The following is a 20,337-nucleotide window of genomic DNA, read 5'->3' as shown; positions in this document are numbered from 1 at the left end:
AAACATGCGTATACTACAAGGTTTTTTTTCCCTCAATTTTAGCATGTCAAATTTACATCTCATATTATATGCGGATTCAAACAATTTTCAGCCACAATCGGCAGTTCCAGTTTCATTATTATCAAGCGCCATTGCCATCACGCTTGGAGCGAGAGGTGGAGCTATCTAGTGGTGGCGTAGGTCACTACTAGTTTCAATTTCAATGCCAATTCACTGCACTGACCTAACCTTGCAACGCCTAGGACAATCATACATGCCATGATATCGGAACTGTGAAAGCAGTACTCAGCTGCTTTTAAAAGGAAAGTAATCGTAGTTGCCGAAAACACCAGTATTGTGGCAAGTGCCACTGCATGGTCTGGATGAGCTATGGAGAGCCTGGCTTTTTCAGCCATGCTGTGCAGTTGGATCGTGAATACTTGGGCACGCATTCCCAAGGAGCTCGCTGGTTGTGATTTCAAGAAACGTGGAATATCGAACTTGCTTGAAGGTACCAAAGACGTGTTTGTATGGAAAGACCTGACAAGGGCCTCTCAGAAGACGTTGCATCCGATGACGACCATCACTGAAGCTCTGACTACTGACAATTGCAAAGTGTGAGCACCCTTGCGTATGCCGGAGCTGGTCTGAAAGTGCTCGTGGTGCAGGACGCGAACAGGCAAGGGTGGCGCCCAATCTATACCCGTTAAATATTAAACGTGCACTGAAGAGGAATCTGAATTCGTCTTTTTGCCGCGGGAACTCTACCTACACGTTCCTAGCATTCTTAGAAACTTCGATTCATTGCCCTGTGTGGCCGATTTCCCAAATTAAATCGAATTAATGTCCGGCTCCCGCCTTTTTTTTTTTTAATTCTCCCTCGTGCGTTGGGCGGAGTCGACCAATACGCGGAGTGCCTTTCACCCAGTCCCGTGGCAGCTTGCCGCTCTGCCATCGGCGGAGTAATACGTAGTAATCCGTAGTACCATATAGTCCGCGCATATTTTTATTTCTGCGGGCTTATTTTGCGGCTACATTATCAGCGAATGAAACTATTTATTCACAGAAACCTAAAAAACAACAAAGCGACAGCAAAGCCTCCACGGAGCTGGCTGAAAGGCACTCCACGCGTGGGTCGACTCCGCCCACCGTACGAGGGAGAATTAAAAAGAAAGGCGGGAGCCGGACGTTAATTCGATTTAATTGGGGAAATTGGCCACACAGGGCAATAAGTCCAAGTTTCTAAGAATGCTCGGAACGTGTAGATTGAGTTCCCGCGGCAAAAAGGCGAGTTCAGATTCCTCTTCAGTGCACCTTTAAGGGGGGACGAGGGTCTTAAAACTAACTTTTTTATTTACGGCTAGAATCTCATGAAATTTTGCACAGATGCATTTCTCTCTCTTCTGATTCCAAAAATGTAGCCATAATTCAGCTGGTGGTCCTAGCTCTTACAAAGTCTAGAATCTAATTAGGTAATTTCTTACGCAGCTTTAATGAACTTTCTCACTGCATTTTGTTGCTTTTAATTACATGAATTGATAGCCAGAGAGTTCCCATACCCGATGACACTCTTCGCTTTTCTCTAAAGGCATGTCATCCTGATGTACAGCTGGCCAAATCTTTAGCTGGTGTGTGCGATGGCCGCTTTTTCTGAGCTCGTGCACTTTGTGACGAAGCAAACTTGGGGCAAGCACAATATTAAGCAGGGATTCAGTGAGCCTCGGCTTAAATTTGATATGTTAGCAAGTTTGCGCCATCATAAGCTGCAGGATCGCAAAAAACGCGGCCATCGCACACACCAGCTAAAGATTTGGCCGGCTGTACTACGTTGAGAGTAAACGGTCGCAGTATTTGACACTGCAACTCGTTAAGCTAATTGTACATTGCTATTTATACGTGGCCTAAACAAAAAAGAGTAAGAATGGCAGCAGGTATGGAAATTATTTGGCTATGAATTCATGTAAATAAAAGCAACAAAATGCAATGAGAAAGTTCATTAAAGCTCCACAAGATATTACCTAATTACGCTCTACACTTTGCAATATAACTTTTGATCTATGACCACCAGCTCAATTATGGTTCCATATTTGGAATCAGAAGAGAAAAACACACATGTGTGCCAAATTCCATGAGATTCGAACCATAAATAAAAAGGTCAGTTCTAAGGCCCCTGTCACCCCTTAAGGTGAAAGCCATTAATGGCTCGTACTCATGGCCATGATTCTGCCCGTCTGTCCGTCCGTTACACAAAAAGCTTGTGATTTGTGGCATTTACAACAGATGGCGCCAACAATCCACATGCTACACCTCCTTTATGCCAACACATATGCAGTTATCCTTGTCTACCCTAAGGACGCTGGAGAGCGTTGCGGGAAAGGCTTTCCCCTCATCACACTTCTGATCACCAAAAAATTGGCCGTGGCTTAGCTATGGTTGAGCCTGGATAAGCGACAAGCTCTCGCTGCTTTTCAGCCAACTCCCAAGTTACCACTTCTGGCTCGGTGTTTCTGCGCCGTCCGACTGTTGCTTCTTCTTCTCCTTCCATGGCGAGTGTCCGCGCCCGTTCTATGGACAAGCGCGCCTTATGTACCCCTCCTTTCAAATGCGCACTGCGCACGGCTGCGGCGAAAGGTCAAACGGTGGCGAGGATGGCTGCCTCTTATATGGCTACCGCCCCCGCTCATGCGTTCTTGCAAAGACTTGCGAAAGAACCTTCTCCTCTTGGGACGGACGACCGCACGGCATCAGCGAAGGGTTGAACGGTGGCGAGGAGGAGAAGCGGTGACGCTCGGACGACAGAGTCAGCGCGCGGCGACAGCGACGGCCGCCTGCGTTCCGCGTGACGTCGCTCGGTTTCGCGCATGCACAGCTGTGGTAGATGTGTAGTGTGGCTCACACTAAGTGCGGTGTTGACGAGCCTAGTGAAGCTTTACGATTCAAAAGTGCCCCCTCGAAATTTTTCCGCTACTTTTTCCGCTAATTTTTCCACTACTGGTGGGGCTCGTGAGACCCTGGTCACTGTTCCCAAGCAAACTCTTGCAACCAAGAATTCATTTAAATTCCCCCTCTCACGATGGGTAGCTAGCCACAAGGTCACATGACCGGAGGGTAGGCAAGCCACCTGCTTTTTAGAGCGGAGCTTAAGGGGGGGACACTGGTCTTAGACCTATTTGTCCAGTCCAAATGAAACTGTACCACCTTGCTCAGTTTTGTATACTTATTTCAACAATGAAACTACCTTCCTCATAAATTGGTCGGTTCCCAATTAGTCATTCATTAGTAGCTCGATGCAAGAAAAACTGCTCAATAAAAAATCATTTTTAAGCCATGGCTGCATAGTATGGTGAGTAATGAGTGCAATGATTGAAACCATTTTATCGTTTTATCCCCATTAGTAATTTTACAGCACCTGGAATATCAATGCTCAAGGTGTGAACGGAATGCATCGATAAACTTTGCGAAATTATAAACTTTTGAAGTGCGATTGACCAAATATGCTTCGATTATTGCACACACTGTGCCTCCAGCTTCCCTTAGCAAACAGTATGACGTCTCTGTCTGTCCTAGATGTTGAGATATCGACGTACTAAGACAGCCAGATGTCCAAAATTTTCATGCCACTGAATTGCCTGCTCCTACATAAAATTAGCCCACAGAATGATCTGAATTTAATATTGTGGTCAAAATGCTGATTTGTTGAAGGAAACAAATTGCTACAGTTGGAAGGTAATAGCTGTAGAGTCCACGAATTTCATTTTTTGAAACTCGATTTCTTGGTCATTTTTTGGTCTCAGAGACCAGTGTCCCCCCTTAAGTGCCTGTTTGTGGGTTGAGCTGTGTCACTGTTGCCGTCGCCAGTGCAAAGTGAACACGAGTAGTAATACTGTTTGCTCACAGATGGCGCCAGAGAGGTGCGCGCTGTCATCCATCACCACTGCATGAGCGGAGGTAGAGTGGCTAGGGAAGGAGAGGTATCTCTGCGGCGGCATGCGGCCACGCACTCCCATGCACTGCTTCCTCGCAGTCACACCACGCTCCGCTCCATTGGTGGGCGGTGCTGTGAAATGCGCTGCTAGCAAGAGATTGTCCGCGTTGGTCACAATACTCACAGCGTTGTCTTCCTGGCATAAACACCTGCCTACTGTGCTTGCGTGACTGTAAAGCTGCCTTTTCTTTCTTTAATTTGAAAATCTGAAGTGGGGGGGGGGGGGGGGGGGGGTCGAATTATAATCAAAACCAAAGCACAGCACCATAAATAAAAGAGAGAAATGAAATAGCATTGGGGATGCTACAGCGTGGTTGCAATTTTGTTTGCTCTACGGCTCTACCCAGCAGAATTTGGCTATTCTGTGTGCTTTTTCTCAGGGGTTTTTCTTTTTTGCTTTCAACTGCACACCTGGCACTCAAAGGAGCATCAACAGCTGACAGAAGGGCTGCTGTTCCAATCGTGGGAGCACCACCACTCAGAATGGCCGCGCTTCCGGGGAGTGATGGAACAGCCAACACCGCTCATGCATAGCAAGCATAGTTTTTCTTTGGCTCTGTTTGATGCATTTGAGGACTGCTGGCCACGTTTCACCGATGCTTAATGTAGGTCTTCAGCAACCGTCATTTGTGCTCTGGGTCGGATAAGCATCCAGTGCTCGTCCACGGCCACATTCGAGATGGCCGCCATTCTTTACGCTGAAGGAACGACTTGCACGCTGGACAGCAAGTTAGATGTTTCAGCATGGATGATGCCAGTGTAGCGGCTACAGCAAGACAAAATTTTCAGCATTTCCACACGATGTTGTGGTGCAGTTGTTTGTGAAGTACAGGATCTTGCGGGACGACGTCAAAACGACCAGCTGAGGGATTGCAGCAGTGATGGCGATGGCAGCGTTAGTGAGGCCAATGGTGCAAGTGTGGACAAGTAGTTAAGGAGCCCATCACACGGGAAAGCCAGCATTGTTGTCATCACTGCACAGCTCCATCACATTGCTCTTCGCGCTGGCCTTGAGGAGCTGCTCAGGCAAAGCGCAGAACAGGAACCCCCCTCCCCATGTATGGCAGACAATGACGTTACCACAGTCTAATCTTAAACGCAAAGCTTAAGCATCCTCCAAGTTTCTCATTTTGGAATCTGCCCATGGGCACGCCCTTTGTTCTATCCAGACATGCGATATGGTGGGGTTGACATACATTTGACTTGACTTACAATCGTGTAAATAAGGTATATATGCTATACAATACAAAATAGTCTTGGAAAGATCTTTCTAAACAACAAGCGATGCAACTGGTGGAAATGCTTCGCCTCCAGCTGCTGCTAAATGAGCTGGCTGAGCAGAGGCTCAGCACTGAAGCCCAAGCTCATCACTGCCGCTGAAAAATCAACACACCTACGGAGCTGCGCTCACATTTCGCATTAGGGAGTATCGTAATCATCCCGAGAATCTCATCACAATGCCACTGGCACAGACATCGATGCTGATGATGGCATCGGCAACGATGGATTTTTTGAAGGACGAGAGCCTTTATCGCATTAATATTCGCTTCTAAATTATTCAAAGCTATTTGTGTACTTCTAGAAGAGACACAGAGACACCGAAGAGAGCCAAGCCCTGACCAGTGCTGGAGTGCCTCCTGGTTCCTGGGCCATGCCGCAGAGGCCGTGGGGAGGGCAGCCCCGAGCGCAGAGAGTTGGGCCGCCCCCGCCGGAGGCTACTCTTGGTCGACGAGGTGGTGCTGCTGCCCCGGAGGAAATGCACCGTCTGGGGCACCAGGGGGTCCGTCGGAGCAGCCAGTGGCTCGACGAGGTGCTGCGCAGGTTTCTCAGCGTAGAACGCCGCGCCACCTGGAAACATGTGCACAGTCTTTGAAGCTGGAAGAAATGCACATGCTCAACACCCATAAGGCGTGTGGCCTTCGTCGCAGCTTCTGAAACACGCTCCAGCAAGAGGTGTCAATTTGCCATGATGTTTTACTCAGAGAAGATGACTGAACTTTACGGGTTAACACCAGCTGAAAGTTCGGTAATGACTGGCACTTGGACAACCCCTCTTGGAACCAGTGACATCCAAAGTAAAAACTCAGTGCAGTAGCTGCTCAAACCACACAGTTATCACTGCAGCTAACAGCTTCCGTCCCTGTGTTATTTGCCGCAATGAACAACAAGACACCAACTTGCCAGGCTCAACATTTTCTCTAAACACAAGAATAGCAGATAAAGTCCAAAAAACTCATTAAGTCCAACAAATGTTGGAGCAGACACCGCAGTATTTTCAAAATTTGTTCCGCACAAATATAGTACTAGCTCACATTTTTCCAAGAAATCTAACTGTCCCTGATCATCATCACCTTCATCAGCCTTACTACGCCCACTGTGGGGCAAAGGCCTCTCTGATGTCTCTCTCCAATTAACCCAGTCCTTCACCAGCTGCGGCCACCGCATTCCCGCAAGCTTCTTAATCTCATCCGCCCACCTAACTTTCTACCGTCCCCTGCTACGCTTGCCTTATCTTGGAATCCACTCCGTTACCCTTAAGGACCAGCGGTTATCTTGCCTTCGCATTACATGCCCTGCCCAAGCCCATTTCTTTAGCTTAATTTCGAATAAGGTGTCATTAACATTCATTTGTCCCTGATAAAACACTGCTACGCTGCCTTCCATATTGCCATGATATGCTGCCGCAAAATACCAAGCATCCACTCATGCTCGAATAAGCGCGTGCCACCCTTTTTTCTTGACATTTCGAATTTTCCTAAAAGACCGAGCAAGCGCCCATGCGATTACGCACCATGTTCGGGAGAAGTTCAAAAACAGAGCAAAGACAAGTCAAGCACCGATTGTTCGCTACCTCCACGATGACACTAAGCGCCCATTTATAGATACTTCCGTTAAGCATATTGTGGTGGAAGTGGAGGGATGGGGTGAACGCGGCAATCATTGGCCGAAGCTCAAGGTTAAGCAAGTCTCCCTGTGCACATTCATTTGGTTCCTTTGTCTTTGAGTCACGATTGCTGATCATTCGGATACAGTTGCATCATGGATTGCTGTAGTGTGGCTCTTGCCACCTCTTAAATGTGTCGCTCATGTTTAGAGAGTGCATTCAGACCAAGCAAGGGCCCACTCCACCATGTGACTGTTCTTGATTTTCATGCCTAGACCTAGCAAAAACCCAATCCCCCTTATTTTGCGATAATCTTGAAATTTTGGGTAAGCACTTGCGTGGTATTTTACGGTAAGCTGTTCTTTACTCTGTGCTTGCACCAAATCGCCACTGGTACCCAATCAACTGGCGCCTTCCGTTCCCTCCACAATGACACCTAACTGAAGTCACGACACTTGATATTTTACGGTAAGCTGTTCTTTAATCTGTGCTTGCACCAACTCGCCACTGGTACCAAATTGACCGGCTCCTTCCATTCCTTCCACAGTGACACCTAACTGAAGTCACGACACTTGATATTTTACGGTAAGCTGTTCTTTAATCTGTGCTTGCACCAACTCGCCACTGGTACCAAATCGACCGGCTCCTTCCATTCCTTCCACAGTGACACCTAACTAAAGTCACGACACTTGATATTTTACGGTAAGCTGTTCTTTACTCTGTGCTTGCACCAACTCACCATTGGTACCAAATCGACCGGCACTTTCCATTCCCTCCACAGTGACACTAACTGAGGTCGCGACACTTCGTATTTTACGGTAAGCTGTTCTTTACTCTGTGCTTGCACCAACTCGCCACTGGTACCAAACTGACCGGCACCTTCCATTCCCTCCCCAGTGACACTAACTGAGGTCGCGACACTTCGTATTTTACGGTAAGCTGTTCTTTACTCTGTGCTTGCACCAACTCGCCACTGGTACCAAACTGACCGGCGCCTTCCATTCCCTACACAGTGACACCTAACTAAAGTCACGACACTTGGTATTTTACGGTAAGCTGTTCTTTACTCTGTGCTTGCACAAACTCACCATTGGTACCAAATCGACCGGCTCCTTCCATTCCCTCCACAGTGACACTAACTGAGGTCGCGACACTTCGTACTTTACGGTAAGCTGTTCTTTACTCTGTGCTTGCACCAACTCGCCACTGGTACCAAACTGACCGGCACCTTCCATTCCCTCCCCAGTGACACTTACTGAGGTCGCGACACTTCGTATTTTACGGTAAGCTGTTCTTTACTCTCTGCTTGCACCAACTCGGCACTGGTACCAAATCAACCGGCACCTTCCATTCCCTCCACAGTGACACCTAACTGAGGTCACGACACTTCGTATTTTACGGTAAGCTGTTCTTTACTCTGTGCTGGCACCAACTCGCCACTGGTACCATACCGACCGGCACCTTCCATTCCCTTCTCAGTGACACTGAGGTCACGACACTTCGTATTTTACGGTAAGCTGTTCTTTACTCTGTGCTTGCACCAACTCGCCACTGGTACCAAACCGACCGGCACCTTCCATTCCCTTCTCAGTGACACTAACTAAGGTCACGACACTTCGTATTTTACGGTAAGCTGCTCTTTACTCTGTGCTTGCACGAACTCGCCACTGGTACCAAACTGACCGGCACCTTCCATTCCCTCCCCAGTGACACTAAGTGAGGTCGCGACACTTCGTATTTTACGGTAAGCTGTTCTTTACTCTCTGCTTGCACCAACTCGCCACTGGTACCAAATCGACCGGCGTCTTCCATTCCCTCCACAGTGACACTAACTGAGGTCGCGACACTTCGTATTTTACGGTAAGCTGTTCTTTACTTTCTGCTTGCACCAACTCGCCACTGGTACCAAATCGACCGGCGCCTTCCATTCCCTCCACAGTGACACCTACCTGAGGTCGCGACACTTGTTGCAGCAGCGACCTCAGTGTCTCGAGGTTTTGCAGCACTGCGCTCTTGTACTTGCAGTGTCTGAAAATGAAGGAAAGATGAAGCTCTGGGTTGCGAGAAAACCACTGTATACACAATGCCCCCAACACTTCTCCCCACAACATCTGCCACAAAAATAGAGCAGACTAAAGATGGAAAGAACAAATGTTGTTTTCAGACATGTGTTGCTAGAATTCCCATCAAGTAGACATTGTAGCATTAACTCAACATCATGCTGTACAAGAAACACAAAACCACAAGTTAACCTCCGACAACATGCGTTATGCAAAGGTCATCGGCAGACGTGACACCAGAAGCTCAAAGAAGACATCAACATTGCAACAGGTTTTATTTTTTGTCCAATCCTATATATTACCTTTAGCTTTTCCATAAATTAGCTATTTTCTAATATTAATTAACTTTAATTACTTATAGGCAATCATTAGTATCTCAATGCTAAAAAAAGAAACTGTTCAACAAAAAATTTCTATCCATGGCTGTATGGTGAGTACAGACTTCAAAATATGGGCTATTTTTCCATTTTACCCCCATTATTAATTTTTACAGCACTCTGAATTGCAACATTCAATGTGTGAATATCATGCATTGATAAACATCAGAAATTTATAAATTTTTTAGGTGTGAGTGAAAAATGTTCTTTGGTGTGCTTCGAATGGGTGAACAATGTGCACAGAACAAACTTAGGACTCACCACTGATGGGGGAGTCACGTGGTGTGGCCTGCCATCCAGGAGCTCGGGCATGTTAGCCTGCTGCTGCCGGCTGGGCACCCCTTCCTCGCGCTTCGCCCTGTTCAAGGTCACAGCATAGAATGGCACCAGAGTCAACGACTGCCATACGTGTTCGCTTTGCAGGAATTTTCGTCAACACTGCTGAAACTGCACATTCTAGTAGTAGAAAGTTTCTCTTTCCACTAACACTTCCCGCCATCCACACTCTCTTGGAATGATAGTAACACCCCACTGGTGATGAAATGCAATTCTAATTCTGTAAGCCCAACCATTGCATGCAATGTTTAGGTTCGTTTTATGGGGTTTAATGTTCCAAAGCAACTCAGGCTATCAGGGATATTATAATGGAGGGCTTCGGATAGTTTTGACCACCTGGGGTTCTTTAATGCGCACCAACATCGCACAGCACATGGGCCTCTAGCATTTCATTTCCATCGAAATGCAACTGTCATGGCCAGGACTGAACCCACGTCTTTTGCGTGAGCAGTAAAGCACTGTTTAGATTAATTAAACCTACTTCAGTTAATTAGAAAATAGCCTGTCATCACTTTTATCAAACCACTGCACTGCAGTCACATGCATTTTACACACAAAAAAAAGTAGAATCAAATCGTTAGCATCTGCTCTCTTATTAATAAGAATTACCTTCACTCAGGGTGAAAAATGGAATCACTAGCCAATACAGGCTCTCCTGCCTGAAAAAACTGCTGGACCTTGGCAAACAGATTAACTCCTTGTGAGTGGTTCTGGACAGCATCACTGTACACAAAAAGTTTAATTATCAAACTCGCAACATACAAATTAATAATTAGGGGTGTGCGAATATTCGATAATTTCGAATATTCGATCGAATAGTACGGTATTCGATATTTGCTTTGAACCGAATTCTCAGTATTCGAAATTTCGAAGTATTCGTCTCACGCGAATAGTGTTACTGGGACGCTTGCCCGCTTGCTTTATGTGGTTTCGGTTACGAGTATTGCCGCATAGATGGCTTTTTTTTTTTATCGCGCTTTCAATGCTCGGGGGTCAGTCAATATGCAAATCACGATCAGGCCCGGGTCCGAACCCAGCGACAACGAAAGAAAAGTGAGGGCGACGCGCTCTTGTGAAAGATCCTGTGTTCTGGCCGTCTTCGAACCTCCGCACTAAGCCTGCCATAAGCCGCGTCACTGCCACCGTGTCGAGGCAGACGCAATGAAGGAAGAACACGGCTGACAGTCGTCTAAGCTTCAAAACAAGAAACCTCAGTTTATTGTCAGCGAACCGTTTATATACTCTGGCTGGCTGTGACACTATCGATGAGCTCGGACGCCGCAAGTATTCGAACACGGGCATAGCTTGGCCGCGTTCATCCCCCCCCCCCCTTTTTTTTTTCAACAGAGCTGCGGAAAGATTATCTGATAGGACAGATGCGAAGATAAACACGATGTTCCGATCCTTCAGCTTGATAAGCGAAGCAACGCTCCGGCGAACGGCAAACAGCACCCGCGAGCTGCTAGTGAAATGCAGAAAAAAAAAATGCATCGTGAGACACGCCTTGACGGCATAGTCCGGGAAGAGCGCCAGTTTGCCGCACTTAACCCAAGAGAGACAGAGCAGAGCCGACGTTCCATACAAGCACCCCTCGGATAGCGGAATAGACGCGCCAATCTCCAACCGCAAGGTGATGGTGATGCATTTGAGCCATGGGCGCGCGTCCTGAACGCTCTGTCCCCGACAGTACGGCCAACCTATCGGTGCTGTGGATACGCGATGGTGCGATGCTGCCAGTGCTGCTAGGAGGTCCGGTCAGCCTATGTTCCATTTTAACATCTTTGGACGCAGCAGACCCATCGGCGTAACCGAAAAGAAGGCGCAATCCAAGCCAAGAAGTGAGGATCCTAAACTATAGAAACGCAAGCAACGCAAGTGGCAAGTCGGTGCACCGAACGTGATTGCCTAGCTCAGTGTTGGACATTCGACCCGTTCGACCACTGGTCACCGGTAGTGCAGAATGTCCTTTTTTTTTCGTTAGTGTTCTCAGTGCTCTTGCTGCAGTGTAGTGCAGTTACTCCTATGGTTTCAGTTATTGGTTGCGCTACTGGCACCGTTCTGTTCTACTGTCATTTTTTTGTATTTTATCTCTTATTTCTTATTAGAAAGCAGGCGGTATTTTTATGTGTTATAACTTTTTATTACCAAACCGGTGCTGTCTTTACAATTTTGAAGCATGGTTTTAAATAAAGCCTCAGTGCAGTATGTAATGGCACCGTGTGTTAGGAAAATAAATGGTTTTGGAAATGCCTACTGTCATTCAGCCTTTCTTTAGTGCCAGAAGTACTATTCGAACTATTCGCTTCGAAATTATTCGAAGAAAATTGCTATTTGCTTCGAATTCGCTTCGAATAAAAAAATCACTATTCGCACACCCCTATTATTAATGCTTACTTCCCAAAGTGTCTCACAGTCATGCTTTTTAACTCCATCATGTTTTGTTTCAGAATACATTGCACTTGCAAATATCAGATTACTAAAAGGCTCCGGTGCTTTGAGTAGTGCAGCCTCATCTTGTTGCTGTAACCTTCAAGCAAGCTTCAGTAGACACACATGCAGGGAATGGGTCAGCTATAAGCTTCATCCCTATCCTTCCCGTTTGCAGCCAACCAGGATAAATTAAAACCTTGCTGTTACGTTCCCGGGTGCTGTGTTTATCCGGCTGCTGCGTCTTTGTGAGGCAGTCCCATCCAAGCTCCCACAGAAATTCACGCAACACAGACTCTGCTGTTGCGTTGCAGCTGTGGCAGCATTGCACACGCTACGTCGCGAATGTCCCTTCATTGTATAGCTTTACCCCGTGCCCACGTTTTTACAGCCGCGCTTGGCACACAGAATGGCAATGGCTGACTGGCCTAAGTGGGACTATAGACTCCATCGACGCTTGGCCACCACCATAGAGTTTCTTACTATTACCTAGAGGGAAAGCTGGCGGCCCGTCTATGGGAGTTTGCATGGCGACCCCTCGAGACCACTCCAGCCACCATGGGCGCTCAAAGCATCATGGGGCGGTGAGCTACTTGTTGCGGAACTGCAACTTTTGGCCAAAAAATAATCAAGAAATAAAGCTGTTTGATAACTACAAACGTCCTAACATTCAATATCTTGTCTAATGTTTGCAACAAACGAGCAGAAAAGCATTTAAGTGCAAAGTTTGCCCAAAATAAGAGACGACTCGCTCTCCTATTGGCCTAGTAATGAACACTACAAAAACTAATATTTCGCAATTAACAGGTGCACTTTTAAAAGTAAATATGTTTTCAAAAAAAGATGTTGTTGCTTAAATACTATAAGAGGTTTTCTAATGGCATTTCGGAAAAGTGAGACCTTTTATTGGCGTCGTGTGTCGTTGTGTTTTTACTACTATGGGTTTTGCCCACTGCGTTCGCGCGAAAGTCGTCTGCGCACACACGAACAGCGTTTTTGGAATGAAACGTCTTAGTAGTGCCACTCCGTGTTCCCGAAAAACTACAACTGTGCCGCGACAAGTAGCTCACCGCCCCACGATGCTTTGAGCGTCCATGGTGGCTGAAGTGCAGCGCCGCCAGCTTTCCCTCTAGGTAATAGTAAGAAACTCTATGGCCACCACTGTGTTCAGCTGTTAGTCCAATTCCGTCATCGCTGCGGCACAAGTGCAAATGATCAATGGCACAAAACGAAATCACTGCACAGACAGTGCTGTGCAAGATGCAGGTGTATGAGTTGGCTCCTAAGCATGTTTTGCTCCTTGTGTTTTCCTCGTCGCCTGCAGCTTAAAAATGCGGTTTCTTGGTTCCGACAGGCGAGAACTATGTAGGAGTAAAGCAGCTGCCATGGAAGCCTTCCCGATTCATGCTGCCTCCTTCTGCTCAGGCCAACAGAGCCACAGTATCCGAATGAGTGCGAGAACCATAAATCATAAAAAATTCCAGAGAAGCATGCTGCCTTTACTAGAAGTGAAAAAAAGAACACTAGGAACGATGTACATTTTTTTCACATGCGCTTCCCAGCTGCCAAGTTGCCCAGCTAGTGAGTTATTCTTCCTCGCGGTACCATGAAAAACTAACAGCAGGGTTCCACCGTAGCAACCGTCCCGAATGCTAGGCTCCTTGTTCATGGGTGCATGTTTATTACTTAAGTCTGCTTCCACAATAACTTCTTCCCTTCTGCACATCCTGGAGACATTTGTTCCAGAAAGCACATCTTACAAATTAGGTATGCAGGTTCAAAACTCATGATGCTGAAGTTTCTAAAGCACAAGCTTTACTGGCCTAAGTCAAACCAAGATCATCGGTGCCACAATTTGACCTTCAAGAGGAGGAGCGGTGGAGGTGTGGCAGCCACGTGACATACGTCACTTGCCGCTGTGCTGACCACTGCGCCGGCCGCCGCCTTGGCAGCTGTGGCCATGTGACTGACCACATGACTAGCCTTTGCTGGAAAAAGGAGTCAGCACCAGTCTCGTGGCATTCGCATTGCAGTTCTCGCTTTGGACGGGGCAAGTCAGCCGGAGCCACCTACGTCGTTGGGACAACTTCGCTAAACCATGCTCAGCTGAGCTAAACTGCAACCATATTTTTTTAGCACCAAAAGAACCAAAGAAACCAGGTCTGAGTTAGGCTCCATCCAAGAAGTGAAAATTCAATGATATGCAAGAAGCATGTGTTCACTAGCTACAATCTGTGTAAATGAGAGAAACAACAGATTTGCACATGAAACAAATAACATAACCTCAACGGTGGTGGTCTCATAGCAGGGAGAAAAATTATGTTCATATATATTCTATAACATGATACTAAGACACCTTTATGGACATCAGGAAAACAGTGCAATCTTAGGTGGCCTATAACATTTTCCTACAAGGTCCAGTCCACTTCGTCAAAGCACAGCAACTGGACAAAGTTTACAAGTACGGGAGTGGATGATGATGACTCAGGTACGGTACATGTCTTGTAATTAAACGAGATCATAAAACGCTCCTTTCTATTCAGCAAATTTTTAAAGTCTATTCTGGTTTTTCTGGTATACAACTGCATATGGCGTAACAATCACTGCTAAAGTTCCATATCTAGAGCGCAATAAACAGGACAAGATGAGAAGAAACATGTAAAGACAAACACAGCGCTGACTGGCAACTGACGTGTCACGTGACTCACCTCACGTGTCTTATCAAAGCACTTGCAACATTCCACCGAGTCAGAACACAGTTTTCCTTTTGCCAGCAAGCAGTGCTAGCAACACTGAAGGAGCTTCCAAAGCATCAAACACTGGCAAGATGACACGCTGGCCATTAAGGACATGTTGATGCCTATCAAGCAGTTGAATGCTCGTGCATTCCTTGCATCATTTGGTACAGGCGTATCTGAGGCGTATCTGCTGCTCTGTTCTTCGGTTGTAGACTACTATAGTGTACCTTGTCTAAGCTGTGCGCCTTTATTGAAGTGCATGCCCTTTCTTGCAGAGCAAGCCATTCCACTTTAGAGCACTGCTAGAGTACATCAACCACTTTATGCATAATGCGTTAGCTTCCAAACATTCATTATATTACAGGTTGAGCCACTGCAGTTTGTTATATCAGAGAGAGAGAGAGGGAGACTTTGATGAATAAAGGGGAGTGTTATATCCGAGATCAATGCACTAAGTTCATGGCATCCAAGGTCCAGACACGAAAGTTCGATATATACTGGGCGGCATACTCAGGTTCATTACATCTGAGGTTAACACACAAAAGTTCGTTATTTCTGAGGTGGCACACCAAGGTTTGTTATATCTGAGGTGGTACACCAAGTTCCTTTGTAGCCTTCCCACTGGATAGTGGCAGCAGACGGTGCTACCCATTTCTCCTTGCACAGACCCTTCTAAATGCCAAGGAATACAGATGAGAGAGTGGTGCTTGCCTCTTCCAGGGCGAGAGTCCCCGAGGCAGGAGCTCGCGTGGCTTGCGGCGCTTGGAGCCAAGGGCGGGGCCGTCGGGGGCGACCACTGAGGGGGAGCAGTCGTCCGGGGCCTCGGCCTCTGGCCCCTTGCGCTGAGCCACCAGGCGCCGCAGCTGGTGCAGCAGCAGGCACGCTGCACCACACACGGCAATACGGCAATGCTCATGCACAGCAACACGATGTGCTCAACATAATAGGCACAGGGGAATTCCCCCCAAGGTGGAACAAATTAGAAATGAGGGAGTAATTATACACTCATTCACAGCCACCTCAGTGCACCCAGACACATTGGACTAACACTGTTGTCGCGAGTAGGTCGAGCACCTTTGATGCGCGACGAGTTGGCTGTGCAGCCCAGGGAACAGACCAGGGGGTTCTCTCTTCAAAAGACAAAATACTGCCTGAGGGTCCGACAGAGGGAAGAAACTGCCAATGCAGCGGGACGCTGCCGCGGTCTCTTAGGGGGACTGACCGGAGGCCGTGGAAGTAATGCCACAATGCTAAGTCCTGGGGTCCAAGCATGGGGAGTCTACACTATGTCGATCGGGAACCATCGGATCAGTGAGGGTTTCTGGTGGGTACCAGTGCCGCAACGCCAACTCCAACGGACCACGGCGAACTAGGGAAAGAGAGGGCCTACGCTTCCTTCTAGCTCCGGGGACCACTGCCTCCCGTCGCTCCCGACTGCCCGTTTTACACCCTCCAGATTGCACCACGGGAGTGACAGGAGTAGTTAAATTCAAGGTTGGGTTGTTTATGACCGTGGCTCCCCCTGTCGGACCTCATCACAGGCTGTTTGTGCTTTTTATTTCTTCTTCAAGAGTACAGGTGGCGCTGCTGTGCTACACTGCTTTCAGATGCCTCATTGGGCCAGCACTACTTTTCAAGGTGCGGACACTACTCTCGTCAGCACCATGTTGGTTAGACATTCCCATTTGGTTACACTGAGTGCAATGCAGCACTGAGCCGTTTGGAAGAGAAATTTCCTGTCACTTTTTGGAATTCTGCACTTTTGATGCTCTTACAAGATAGAATTGCACCAGAAAATGATCAAATAGTAAATTTTAGTCAGTTACGCAATAGCCCGTACTATTTCACATCTCATCTTCAGAGAAACTATGAACCTAGTGGACAGCTGTTACCTAAAGGTTCTTGTGGGCGTTTAACGTCCCAAAGCGACTCAGGCTATGAGGGACGCCGTAGTGGAGGGCTCCGGAAATTCCGACCACCTGGGGTTCTTTAACGTGCACTGACATCGCACAGTACACGGGCCTCTGGAATTTCGCCTCCTTTGAAATGTGACCACTGCGACTGGGATTGAGCCCACGTCCTTCGGGTCAGCTGCCGAGCCCCATAACCACTGAGCCACCACCACAGCTTAAAGTTACGTAAAAAACGTAGCACATTTCTAGTGCAGAGCTAGTAACTTGTACCACACCTGGTACAATCAAAGACCTCTGGTTATCATTTACAGCTCTCCCATTCCCCTCCCTTCAAATTAACCAAATCAGCATAAAAAGGAAGATGCATATACGGAGGAAACACACGACAAGCACTTCTGCCTTCAACAAGTGAGGGCACAGCAAAGAGATCACTGTGCCCTCATTATGTGTACAGTCCTTTCTGCCATACTATCCATCATGAACTAACCCTAACATGCTAATGAAGTCACAATAGCGGAATCTTCAAGCAGCATGTGTTTTTGTGTGCTGATTCCAAATATGTACTTTACTTTTATGTGAAACAAGTCCTTGTGCATTTATGCAATATGTTGTGTGACTTTTTGCCGAGAGCTTTCAATAAATTTTGCTGCAGGAAACTTGGCTAGGATGCCTGCCATTGGCTTGTCTTGACATCAAACCATGCAATAAGGGCAAAATTATTATCCTGCCTGTCATAGAAGTTGAGTTACAGGGTTTTGAATTTGCCACTTCACAGACGGGAAGAAGAAACTGATGATTTCAAAATCCTATCACTCACCTTCTATCACAGGCAGGATGATAATTTCACCCTTATTCCATAGCTTGCTGCCAAGGGAAACCAATGGCATGCAGTCTAACACGTTCCCTGCAGTAGAATTTCTTTCAAACTCTCGGCAAAAAAGTTACCTAACATATTGCATAAGTGCACAAGGAGTTGGTGTATACAAATTTAAATTACATACTTGGAATCAGCACGCAAAAACGCATGCTCCCTACAGATTTCACAGTTGTGACTTCATTGATAAAAATTTATTTCCAAGACCCTCCTACCCCTATAACTTTTCAGCCTGCAAAAGATTATTCCCCGCCACTCACCCGAATTGGTCTTCTTGCGGCCTGCAGGCCCGGGCAGTGGTGGCGGGGTGGAGCCCACCAGGTGGGAGGCCTCGATGAGGGCCTGCACCAGGGACACCAGGCTGTCCAGATCCTCCCTGCAACAGACAACATCCACCCCCACTTTGTGACCACTGCCTTCAGCGTGCTCTTTTGATCAGTGCAGCCAGCACATGGTGATAGTATCACTGTTTACCACAATGAAGGACTTCCAGGGCAAGGCGCCCAGAATGGCAACAGCCCCGAAATTCATAGAAGCTGTTGCATGCAGTGATAACTGTTGCACAAAAATCTGGTTGCACGTTTTACGGACCACTTTGTGATCGTCAGTGAGATAAAGCAAACATTCTAAGCACCGGCCTTGAAGGTAAGGAGCATGCTTTTTAGGCATGGTTAAGAGAATTCACTGGACGGTTAACAGCCTTGTAAGCCTTAGCTGTGGTGAGGGGTTAGGTATCTTCGATCCCAATCCCGAACTCGCCAAATTGCTTGGGGGGTCTGAAGGTCCTGCTTCCTTTATGGTATTTCAGTGTAGAAGATGTTTGAAAGCACTCTGGTTTAAACTGCTTTGATCAGACTCTATGCCAGCTGAAGCACTGTTTTCGACAATTTTCCCTGCGCAGATTTTAACAAATACTGGCCTAGTACGAACGAGGTAGACAAGCCAGTTAAAATCCACATTACGGCTATAGTACTCAGTCTCTGATAGATTGAACAACCCCGGACATGGTGCTCGGTCACAATGTAGATGCAGGCACTGGAAGCAGTCTTCATCGCGAGTGTACATAAGTGTCAAAAACTTTGCACACAAAGTGTAAAAATGATGAGCATTACACACGTCCGCTAGAAGGCAGGAAAAAGTCCTCCACACCAGCCAGACATTGCGCCGTCTCGGAGACGATACGAGCTCACTGCGAGGCCACCCAAGTTGCACGTGACTGTCTCGCGACGGATGCAGAGTGGAGAGAGACTAATGCGTTGTCAACACTTCTCTTCTTTTCTTCTTCTTTTTTTTCAATTCCAAACCCTGACCCCACATTTAAAATAGAGAAATTGCGTTCTAATATTAAAAAAGAGCTTATCGTGCCTCAGCTGAACCAAGGGAGGCAACATAGACATCATTCTGTGTTGTAGCGAGTTTGTCAGTATCGCCACACTTACCGCCCAAGCAGCATCCACAGATCATGAATTTCTTCGAACCGAGATGAAGCATTATATGTGGCTGAAAAAGCTTGCCTCTAGATATGCATAACTGCATGGCTGTCAGCCTATGATGGACACATGAATCGCACCTCAGCATCCATTTTTGCCGTCGGTCGTGCTGCCTGCGAGATTTTCGCGAACAGTTTTACAGGAGCAACTCATTTATTTGGTCCAAAAATCTGACTGCATAATGTGGAATGCTGTGGACAAGTCGTCACTATACCACACATAGCATTGCTGCAGGCTCTCCCCACAAACTGTCGCTCATCAGTGCTTTGCAAAAACTATTCTTCTAGATGCGATATCACGTACGCAGGAATCGCCATATTTATGCACGTGAATTATATGCTGCCAAATGGTATTTGCATCATAATTAAACACGAGCTTCGATCGTTCAAACTTGCACTAGGCCTAACTGGCTGGCCATTTGGAATTATGTTAACCAAAAATTCCAAAAAGACTCAATCCCAAGGAAGTCAATTGGTACTTGAAAACAATTTGGTGCTCGAAAACATGTTCCAAAACTTCACCATATTGAAGGTGGCTCATGCATATGGCATGAAAGTTGAACCATGGAAATCAGTGTTGCAAAGTTTGCTTTTATTAGACCATTTACTGCAAACTGCACGCACTTTGCACATTGTGTTAAAAATGAGGCTAATAGGTATGATATGGGTGCTGTCTTTTCCACACCAAAAAAACTCAATGGGATTTGTGTGATTGCGGAAAAAATAACTTAAAAAGTGGAAATGGCCGAACTGACCTGTGGGATCAAGCAAAAAAAAAAAGCTTTATCCCGCTCCACAGGTATTTACGAAATTCCTCTTCCCTGCAGACAAACATAGGCCAGACACACATGCCTCAAAGAATACGATACGTAGTTGCTTGGAATTAACTGTGTCCATGAATCTAGATGACCATTTCTAATGCTGAATTCCAATGGCAGATCGGGACCACTCCATCGGATCGCGTAGCTTCGCCACCTCCCATTTTGCGATTGGAATGCGAGTGCTCCCTCGGGAGCACTTGGTGCATTAAGTTTGGGATCGTGACGCCAGCGCCGCAGCGGCGAGCCGCGGAAACTGCTAGCTTCGTGTTCGAGTGCGACAGGAGTTTCGTGAGGCGCAATCTTCGCGTTGACAGACGCCGTCTCGGCGAAACAAAAAGGAGGTAGTACGAAGGCCGTAATGTAAAAACAAAACCAAAGCGTATGTACAGGATGGTCCACTTTTACCATGAACACGCGAGTATGCGGCCGCGGTCTTCGGAGCGCCAGTGAGCCT

The 20,337-nt window shown here is 47.0% G+C and overlaps 1 protein-coding gene across 1 annotated transcript in view; it reads right to left on the bottom strand.

Moving 5' to 3' along the window:
• Nucleotides 1-20,337, bottom strand: part of LOC149327221 (uncharacterized) — a 44,433-nt gene that overhangs the window by 6,527 nt on the left and 17,569 nt on the right. The window contains exons 6-10 of the mRNA XM_089562345.1: nucleotides 17,834-17,949; nucleotides 15,498-15,669; nucleotides 9,547-9,643; nucleotides 8,798-8,876; nucleotides 5,585-5,812 (exon numbers count right to left, since the gene is read on the bottom strand). Of these exons, the coding sequence (XP_089418471.1) occupies nucleotides 5,585-5,812; nucleotides 8,798-8,876; nucleotides 9,547-9,643; nucleotides 15,498-15,669; nucleotides 17,834-17,949 (692 nt within the window). The remainder of the gene's footprint in view (nucleotides 1-5,584; nucleotides 5,813-8,797; nucleotides 8,877-9,546; nucleotides 9,644-15,497; nucleotides 15,670-17,833; nucleotides 17,950-20,337) is intronic.

This window comes from Amblyomma mixtum, chromosome 10 (genome assembly GCF_055824585.1).
Source record: "Amblyomma mixtum isolate Tamu chromosome 10, ASM5582458v1, whole genome shotgun sequence".
In the NCBI taxonomy this organism is placed as follows: Eukaryota; Metazoa; Arthropoda; class Arachnida; order Ixodida; family Ixodidae; genus Amblyomma; species Amblyomma mixtum.
Note: the sequence above shows the minus strand (reverse complement) of the source record. Positions and strands in the feature narration are given on the sequence as shown.